This window comes from Argentina silus (genome assembly GCF_951799395.1).
Source record: "Argentina silus genome assembly, chromosome: 3".
NCBI lineage: Eukaryota > Metazoa > Chordata > Actinopteri > Argentiniformes > Argentinidae > Argentina > Argentina silus.
In genome coordinates this window covers 9246259-9256258 of record NC_139657.1, presented here as the reverse complement: position 1 = coordinate 9256258, position 10000 = coordinate 9246259, and the positions used below count along the sequence as shown (strand labels likewise).

Sequence of the window (10000 nt, the reverse complement as noted above, 5' to 3'; positions counted from 1 at the left end):
TGGGCACATGTCTTTTGGAGCCCCCCCCCTCCCCTCCCGAAGTGCCACGAAAATATTGGAGAACACTTACCGATGATGAAGTGCCTGCAACGTCTCAAGCAATTTAGTTGGGCACTTCTCACCCTCAGAGTCAGACATGAAAGACTTGAATTGGATGAGTTTGTTGGCACAGTTTATGTCCAGGTCTGATGGATATGCAGCGGAGAGTGCATTTACCTTTTCCACTATGGCATCACTGTTAGACACCAGACCTAACATAAACAGAACTCCAAAGAGACTTGTCAAAGGCTTGTAAGCCTCCAAGCGATGTTCAAGGCATGCCACTAGCTTATCAATGACCACGTAAAATGTTTCTATTTTGACTGAGAGACACCTGTCACATTTAAGGCTGCCGTTTCAAAAGCCTCAAACTGGTCTCGCTGTCCCACCACAAAATCCCTCAACGAAGACAAAAGCTGTGCTGCTACAGAGATGTTAATGTCACTTTTCTGTAGGTGCATGCTTGTAATGTGGAAACGATCAAGTATGACATCCCAGAAATGTGCCATGAACACCATCTCTATGGTGTCCAATTTAGCACATAGTCCAGCGGCCTCAATTCGTGTATCTCTTTTCTCATTATCATCATTGCACATACCACCGAAGGCCTCTCTAATGTGGGTGTAAATTCCACAGTGCCTTGGTTGACTCTGGACAGCTATTTTAATGTCAGGCTGACATCTGTCTTCCGAAAGACTTTCCCCCATCTGTGTGTGGATGAAGGGCAAAATGTGTACAGTGACTGCAACATGTTTAAAAACTCGTCAGCCTCTGGGCTACTGCCGTCTAAGGTGATAACACCAATTAAGTTAAGTGAATGCGCTGCGCAAGGCACATACTCTATCAGAGTTTTTTTTTTGTTTCAGGTGGGCCTGTAGCCCATTGGATTCTCCTGACATGTTGCTTGCATTGTCATATGACTGACCTCTACAGTTTGAGAGGTCCAACCCAAGGCCCTCCACCATCAAAGTCACACAGCCTGCTAAACTTTTACCAGTGTGGCTCTCAATTGGCTCAAAGCCTAGGCGCCCTAGTGGTCAAAACATAAGCTGACCACTACAGTGTGAGGGCCCCAAGGCCCCTTGGCATTTAAAGAGTGAGCTGACCACTAGGGCCCCCGGGCCCCGCAGCGCTTACAATGTGAGCTGACCACTAGTGCTTACAGTGTGAGTTGACCACTAGGTGCATACATCAAGAATAACACCTGGGGGCCCTCACATTGTAAGCGCCGAGGGGTCTGGGGGGCCCCTTAAACCACAAGAGAGAAACCATAGACACACTGGCAAGCCTTTATCTTTCTCCAAAAAGGCTTCCATGAATTTATATATGTTTTCTTTTCATTCAAACCGGAGACACACTGGTAGATGATTATATCATGTGGTTTAAATGCAAATTGAAATGTCATTTTAAAGAAAAGAAAAAAATCTCTGGTTTGAATGACGTTGGTTTTAGATATCGGTATTGTATGGCTACAGAGCTATTGAGATTTGAAGAGCCAAATGCCTGACGTACTAACTTACCACAGTGTGTTTGTGTGTGTAAAATGTACTGTGTGTGTGTGCGCGCGCGTGTGTGTGTGCCTGTGTGCGTGTGTGTGTGTATATGTGTGTGTCATTTTAGTTCATTGCCCCTTTAAGCGTTCAACGTCAGAATCAACCTGTCACGCGGTAGGACCATGCGGAAGTGAACAGTTTGACAGACAAACCAGCGGCTTCGATTTGGATGTTGTGAATAAACACCTTCCAACAAACACATCTGCAGCCACTGACACTACAGACCATAAATGGTCAGGTAAGATGCTGCTGTGTCACTCATGTCCGCTATGATGATTATAGATCGCCAATATCATCGAGCTGTGTGTGTGCGCTATCAGAGCCTCGGAGATAGGGTTGTTGATAGGTAGCCCGGAGCGAAGTATGCGCTCTGCGGGGGCAGGGTGATTAGAGAGCGGGGAGGTTAGATCGGAGCTCTTCGGGTGTTGCGTTGTGAGTGGGTGATCGTGTGGCCGTGTTATTCACTGCAAGACACACGCCAACATGCTGCCTTGTGAGCTAACGGTAGCTAACTTTAGCCCATTGAGAAGCAGTGTATTCGCTAGCTGGCTTAGCTAGGGACGGGCTAATATCTCTGCCTAGCCCGCCGCGGTCATGTGCCAGCTGGGAGGGGGGGGGGGGGGGGAGAGAGAGAGAGAGGAGAGAGAGAGAGAGAGACAGACACCGCCAACAGAGAGGAAATTGCGATGGAGAGACGAGAGGACCTTGTGTTCAGAGCTGGAATTGTGTGCTCACTCACTGTACCGTTTTTTTCGTATCACAGACTTTCACCTCCTCTCACTAAAGCAAGGTTTTATTAATCACAAGGGTCTGTGTAAGGCTTTTGAAGGTGCTGGGTGGCTTATTTGTCCTGTCCTGTATGCAGGATGACCCAGAAACATTGCCTGGAGGGCCAGGTGTATTCAGTGCCTCTCATCCAGTCGGACCTGAGGAGAGAGGAGGCTGTTCACCAGATCACAGACGCCCTGCTCTACCTAGAGACCATATCTACTGACATATTCAACAGGTAAACACACACACACACACACACACACACACAAACACACACACACCAGTCTAAGGAGGTGACACCCAGGCAGATGCCTGTAAGCACTCAGTGTTTATACATGAGATGTTGTATAACATGAATGGAAGAGACAGCTGACTGGAGGACTGTCTCATACACACTCATTTGAATACTTTATCATGATCCCCAGTGACAACCCCCCTACTGTGTGTGTGTGTGTGTGTGTGTGTGTGTGTGTGTGTGTGTGTGTGTGTGTGTGTGTGTGTGTGTGTGTGTGTGTAGGGTGTCTGAGAGTGTGGAGAGAAACCGCAGCCACCTGCAGACTGTGACAGACCGGATCAGACTGGCTCAGGCTCGCGTGGACAAGATCAAAGGCAGCAAGAAGGCTACCAAGGTAACGAAACGTCATCCCGAAATCGAAAATATTCCAGAAATATTGTCAATCCCAGAGCTTCCTGCTCGGACCATATATGCAAAAAAAAATTAAAAAAAATTGTATGCACTCACTGCAATGTAAGTCACCTTGGATAAGCGTCAGCAAAATGGCCTTTATTATATATGATATGATATTCGTATAGATTGAGCAATGCATAACATCCAAATCATTGGAGGTCGTCGTGATACGTAAGAAGATGATTTGTTCGACCTGTCACTCAAAATGAAGGAAAGGAGACAGGAGGAAGACATTGAGATGCTCTTCTCACACATTCTTACACATTATCATACCTGACTTGTTCGAAAACGTTCAAAATGATATCGCTTCCCTCCGTACGGTCTAGGTGTTCTCCAGTGCCAAATACCCGGCACCGGAGCGCCTACAGGACTACTCCTCCATCTTCAGTGGCGCCACGGACCCCTCCTCACAGACCCGCCCCCGATACAGAATACAAAACAAACTGCGGCCTCTGGACGACAAGGCCCTGCAAGTGAGTCACAGTGAGGGGGGAAGCGTCTTGTGTTTTGTGTGAGATTTAGAGAAGACTCCTTCCGATGACCTCCCTTCCCTCTGGTGGAAGTTGTCGACGCAGAGAGTCACGACGTTCACTGATTGTCACTCGTAGTGACAGCGTGGAGGAGCAGGTGGGGTCTCTCGCTCTCTTTCAGTGTGTGTCTCTCTCTTTGCTCACGGTATATGTGTGTGTGTGTGTGTGTGTGTGTTTTTATGGTGCTCGGTTGTTTGTGTACCTTGGTTCAGAAAGAAAATTCAACCGTGGTTCCGTCGACTGTATGTTGTGTTGGCTAGCCCTGTTTTGTTTGAGAGAGAGAGAGAGAGAAAGAAAGGGAGAGGGAGAGAGAGAGAGTGAGAGACAGTTTGTTGTTTGTGCTCAGCAGTGAGGGTCTGCATTATTGATAGTGAACACCACCGAATCCTCCCTTCTTCGCCTTTAGAGAATAGTATTTTTTTTTCTGCTGTGTCTCGGTCTGTGCATGTTTGTGCACTCTGGGTATGTGAGTCATTGAGTGAATGAGTACGAGAGGGATTCTGAGGTCTTCCAATCAGCCCCAAGAAGAGAAAGAGAAGGAGATGGAGGGGGAGATGGGCTATTCATTCTATCAACGTTCACAGCAACAAGTAAAGCCTATGTACTGTTGTTTTATGGTGGTGCTCTGATGCAGGGAATTTACCATAGAGCCTTTTCCGCAAAAGCCTTCAGATCAAAATATTGCATTCTCTGACACTTGTATATGAATCTCTCTCTCCCTCTCTCTCTCCCCCCCCCCCCCCTCTCTCTCTCTCCCCCTCTCAGGATAAACTGTTATATTTCCCGGTGTGTGTGAGCAATAAGAAGCGATCGGAGGATGAAACGGAGGAGGGTCTGGGCAGTTTGCCCCGGAATATCTCCTCAGTCAGCTCCCTACTGCTGTTCAACACTACAGAGAACCTGTAAGTAAAACAAACACACACACACACACATAGACATACATACACACACACACACACACACACACACACCTGATGTACAGTGGAGTGCCTAAAGTAGCGTCCTGGTGTGTAGGTATAAGAAGTATGTCTTCCTGGATCCTCTGGCGGGGGCCGTGACTAAAACGCACAACACTCTGGAGACGGAGAAAGAAGAAAAACCCTTTGACGCTCCGCTATCCATCACTAAGAGAGAACAGCTGGAGAGACAGGTACACACACACACACACACACTCTACCATAACCAAGAGAGAACAACCTCTCCCTCACCTCCCCTTCTCAATTAGCAATAGCATTTATAAATATTTTCTCTCTCTCTCTGTCTCTGTCTCTGTCTCTCTGTCAGCATGGATAAGCAGTCTGTGCTGTGTTTTTCTTTGTGATGGCGGTGGAATATAAGTGATATAAGTCGGATGAAGAGGCTGCTGGTTTATTATTCCACACTAGACAATAAGAATTTGTTTTCATAATTTGACTTTCCTCTGCCCTTCTATCTCTCTCCCTCTCCCTCTCCTTCCCTCCCCCTCCCTCCCTCCCTCCCTCCCTCCCTCTCCGCCCCTCAGACAGCAGAGAGTTATTTCTACGTGCCAGACCTGGGCCAGGTACCAGAGATAGACGTACCGTCCTACCTCCCGGACCTGCCCGGGATCGCAGACGACCTCTCCTACAGCGCCGACCTGGGGCCCGGCTTCGCCCCCTCTGGACCCACACACAACATCCCCGAACTACCCTCCTTCACTGGGGACGCAGAGGAGAGCAATGGACTTGGTACAGACAGACAGGCAGACAGACAGACAGACTCACAGAGAGACAGACAGAGACACACACACACACACACACAAACAGAATTTCCCATGGGAGAAGAAGTTGGTGGAAAGAGAAATTGACATGCTTTTGGAGGCAAATACTGTTTCTGTTGGTTTATTTTGCTCATTTGTGCATCTGTGTTTCAGGTTCTCGGTTCCAAGCTGCTGTTCCCCCTCCTCCCCCACCTCCCCCTCCTCCTCCCCCTGAGCCCACTCTCACGCCTGCTACTCCCCCTGGGGCTCCCCCGCCTCCCCCTCCCCCACCACCTCCCCCCTCAGGGAGCCCCACAGATGCCAGTGGAACACAGAGCACAGGTAGGTTACACAAGTGTACACACACACACACACACACACACACACACACACACCCACCCACCCACCAGGGAGCCCTGCAGATGCCAGTGGAAAACAGAGCACAGGTAGCTTATACCAGTATACACAACACAACACAACACAACACAACACAACACAACACACACACACACACACACACAGAGAGCAGGTGTAGGGTATACATAACACCACACAGCACCATACACACAGTACACCACACACAGCAACACACACACACACACACACACACACACACACACACACACACACACACACACACACACACACACACACACACAGAGCAGGTGTAGGGTATACATAGCACCACACACACACACCCACACCCACCCACCCTCACCCTCACCCTCACCCTCACCCTCTGCTCTAACCCCAGGGCCTGTGGCGGGAGCTCCCAGTGAGGTGGTTAAGCCATCAGACGGTCGGGCCGGTCTCCTGGAGTCCATACGCAACGCCGGAGGCATCGGAGGGGCCAAACTACGCAACGTCAAAGACCGCAAGATGGAGAAGAAGAACAGAAGGAGCAGGAACAAGGTGAGAACATCCTAGAATAGACCTAAACAGAGCACACAGGCCTCCCTGTGTGTGTGTGTGTGTGTGTGTGTGTGTGTGTGTGTGTGTGTGTGTGTGTGTGTGTGTGTGTGTGTGTGTGTGTGTGTGTGTGTGTGTGTGTGTGTGTGTGTGTGTGTGTGTGTGTGTGTGTGTGGTGAGAGAGAGAGAGAGAGAGAGAGTGAGTGACACACCACACCACACTCTGAACCGCATGGTTACTTAGCAGGGTTATCACAGGTTCCATCCAACAGCTCCTGGCAGTGTGACCTTTATGAAGGATGAATGCCACCTTCATTAAAATGCATATTTCATTACAGTCTGTTTTTATCTGCCTGGCCTTTTGCTTGCGAGTCTATCCACATTCCACCTGGTTCAGTAGCTAGGTCACACTCACATTTAACAACTCGGGTTCATCAAGAAATGAACTGAGAGCTGTTAGAGTAAGCCTGGATTTCCTCTTCACTGCCTGAACCTCAGCAGTAGAACTCGTAGGGCGTCGAAATAAGCGAGATAGACTCACCATCCCCTTAGAAAACAAGAGTTGAAAAAAAAAAATTCTTCCAAATACTGTTATCTGCTTTCTAAACGTCTGTTTCTTCTCTCTGTTTCTTCTCTTTCTCAGTGACGGCAGCAGCCAGTGGAGGAGACTTCATGTCCGATCTCTTCAATAAGCTGGCCATGCGCAGGAAAGGTGAGCCTCTCCTCTACTGAGATGAGCTAGTTAGGATTATTGAACCGTTATTTATCCAGGTTAGTCTCATTGAGATGAAAGAGAGTCCTGTTTCAACAGCTGCAGGGGGAACAAAGTTTCAGACAAAACAACGTACGTGCACAGACACAACATGGAACAAACTATGGACACACATACAGAACAACAGTTCCATATCGAAAACACAAACGTCATCACTAAAAACAGCTGTCCTCATGACATTGACACACATCTCTGATATTTGCGTTGACCAAGTGTTTAAACTCCACCACCAAAGTGACTCGATCCTCAAAGGTTTAAACAGTTAGGATGCCCTCGACACCGGTCAGTAGAGTGTGTTATAAGCAGCCTCGTCTGTGTCCTCCTCCTCCTCCTCCTCCTCCTCCTCTTCTTCTTCCAGGTATCTCTGGGAAAGGTCCGGCAGGCGGGGAACCCAATGACTCTCCGGCCAATTCTGGCAGCGCTTTCGCTCGGATGTCGGATGTCATTCCGCCCCTTCCGGCCCCTCACTCCGGAGCCGCGGAGGACGAGGACGACTGGGAGGCGTAATCACGGACACAAACACATACCAGCCAATCGGAAGGATTGGAACTCTCGAGCACAGCTACCGCCCAACAGATCAGAGAATGGAATTCTGATGAGAATGTTCTAACGGATGGGAAAAGCTGTGCTTGTTCACCAGGGTCAGCCAAGCCAAGCTAAGCTACAGTCTCTCTGCAATAAGGATCTGTTGATGCCCGGTTTCTTAATTGAGGTGAAACCAGAAAGAAATTGAGGTTTAACCATTTAAAGGAAATAAAACATATGACCCTGTATCAGTGGTTCGAGGCAGCTTCTAGCTTCTTTGATGATGATTTCTAGATTGTGATTTCTAGTGATTGTGATCATGTTTAATATGCCCAGCTCAGCCAGACCCTTTGTGTGTGTTCAGAGCAGGTACAGTGCAGACTGGGTTTTAGTTTAGTGTCCATGTATATAGAGACTCCACCTGCTGGCCTTTTGTGGAACTAATCCTACATACATGGAACATCTGTACTGGGGTCAGTTTCCCCAAAAGCTTTGTAGCTTAAGTAGTACTTAATTTCTCCTGACAGACCCGGCCGCAAAGCCATGAGATAGCAACAATTGTAAAATCCATGTTTGCAGGTCAATCTTCTGTTCATGAAAGGATGACATTTGTTAAATGAAGAGCTTTTCTGGTCTAGGAGAAGAGCGGGCCTGGATTTTCAAGAGATAAAGTACAACTCTGGCTAAGAAGCTTTCATGAAACTGACCCCTGATCTTTGTTATGAGAATCATGATTATGTTTATACTGGTGCCTGATTGCAGAACAATGAAACACAAGAAAATAATTCAAACCATAAATGAATATAGATATGTTTATTATAAAGAAATCCAACATAATGTTTATTATATATAGAAAGTTAACATAATTACAACATGAAACACAGACAGAACATGAGAATGTCACTAACGTCAATTCATTCAATAAACAGCTTTTTGCATTAAACAATTGTACATGTATTGGTATTGTACAAGTACAAATTCATGGTTTAAACTGAAACTAGAAATAACTCATTTAATGAGGACATTCCTCCAATTGAAAAGAAAATAGAGCTGCTGGTCCAATGACAGGGACTCAACCCCAGAACAGAGAGGTCTGGGAGAGGAGACGAGGCAGCTTTCTCCTGAGGGGTTGAACTTTGACCTTTATATATCTACCCTGAGTTTCTCCTGCTTCTTCTTCTCCATGAAAAACTGTAAAAGACAAAAAGATAATGAGAGAGAGAATATTTGTTTTGTTTTTTTCAAATGCCATCATGCAGTGTTACATAAAAAATGAAAAAATAAATGTTTATTGCGATTTCAATATCGAGGACGTGTGTTAGAATATAGTGCCAGGTCATTAATAATGTATTTTCATTCAAAATACATTATTAATATCCTGGCACTATATTTCAACACACACCCTCAATATTGAAGTCACACTTCTACTGAAAAGATGAATTCGTGAGATATTGTGTGGAAACAAACAAGCTTGAAATCTTGATGATAAATCCTTCTGTGAAGACAGAAAGGAGAGGAGGGCTGCGTTGGCTAATTGTGCTCTCATTCTCGGTGGCATCTGCTGCCTGGGCCCATCTCGGGTCCTTCCCGTTCAGTGGTGGGTGGGCTCTTGTGGTGTGTGGGTTTGGGTTGGCTGGGGGCCTCTGCTGTAGGCCCTTCCAATGCAGGCATACAGCCCAGTACCGTGTGGGCTGGGATGGTCACGGTGCTGGCTCTGGGCATCTCTGGCTCTGGTTCTGGCTCATGCTGTCGTCGTCCCCCCGCACCCCCACCCCCACCTCCCTGATGTCCCTCTGGCAGGCCAGCCAGTCACAAGAGTGGACGCGGTGGAAGTGGGCGCTGGCCTTGTCCTTTAGATGTATTTTCGATGTATTTTCGTTGTGCCGGGGGGCCTCAGGCCATCTGCTTTATGCTGATTCTCTCCGACTGTTTAATGTATCCGGTTTTCCAGTTTGCAACATCCTCTAATCTTGTGTTGTCCTCTTTGTGCTTATCTGTCTAAGAGCCCCTCAAAAATAAGACTCCAGTTCCTGAATCGGTCCAGGCTACTCCACCCCTATGTCCTGGTCCTTGCCGCCCACCACCCAACTGGTGCCGCCCCCACCCAACCCAAGACTGACTGTGTGGGTGTTCCTCACCCGTCTCAGGCCGGCGAAGGCGGGGCCGAAGCTGGTGTGTGTGTGTGTTTGGGTTCTGATCCAGTCAGGGAGTTTAGCGAGCGTAGCGGGTCGGGAGTAGCGCCGGTCACACAGTACGATGCAAGCGTAGTCACCACGGTGACGGATTGCCCTTCCTGCGGAGAGAGAGGGAAGTGGTGTTGTGACCAAAAAAAAAGGGAGGAGCTTTTACATAAAACTAACCTACAGTACCAGTCAAAAGTTTGGACACACCTTCTCATTCAATGGTTTTTCTTTATTTTTTATTATTTTCTACATTGTAGATTAATATTGAAGACATCAAAACTATGAAGGAACACATATGGAATTATGTAGTAAA

General features: G+C 47.5%; 2 protein-coding genes across 2 annotated transcripts in view; one reads left to right on the top strand and one right to left on the bottom strand.

The window, feature by feature from the left end:
• The first annotated feature begins 1716 nt into the window (after window positions 1-1716).
• On the top strand, window positions 1717-9224 carry wash1 (WAS protein family homolog 1). Its single transcript, XM_083666856.1, is given in 12 exon segments — window positions 1717-1830; window positions 2458-2598; window positions 2881-2992; window positions 3378-3524; window positions 4347-4483; window positions 4596-4731; window positions 5083-5287; window positions 5473-5640; window positions 6053-6187; window positions 6190-6210; window positions 6851-6919; window positions 7338-9224. Coding segments are annotated over 12 exon segments (1428 nt in total). The 5' UTR covers window positions 1717-1822; the 3' UTR covers window positions 7487-9224.
• ddx11 (DEAD/H (Asp-Glu-Ala-Asp/His) box helicase 11) overlaps window positions 8303-10000 on the bottom strand; it is a 10438-nt gene continuing 8740 nt past the window's right edge. Inside the window, exons 27-28 of the mRNA XM_083666855.1 lie at window positions 9643-9797; window positions 8303-8695 (exon numbers count right to left, since the gene is read on the bottom strand). Of these exons, the coding sequence (XP_083522981.1) occupies window positions 8648-8695; window positions 9643-9797 (203 nt within the window). The 3' untranslated portion in view covers window positions 8303-8647. The remainder of the gene's footprint in view (window positions 8696-9642; window positions 9798-10000) is intronic.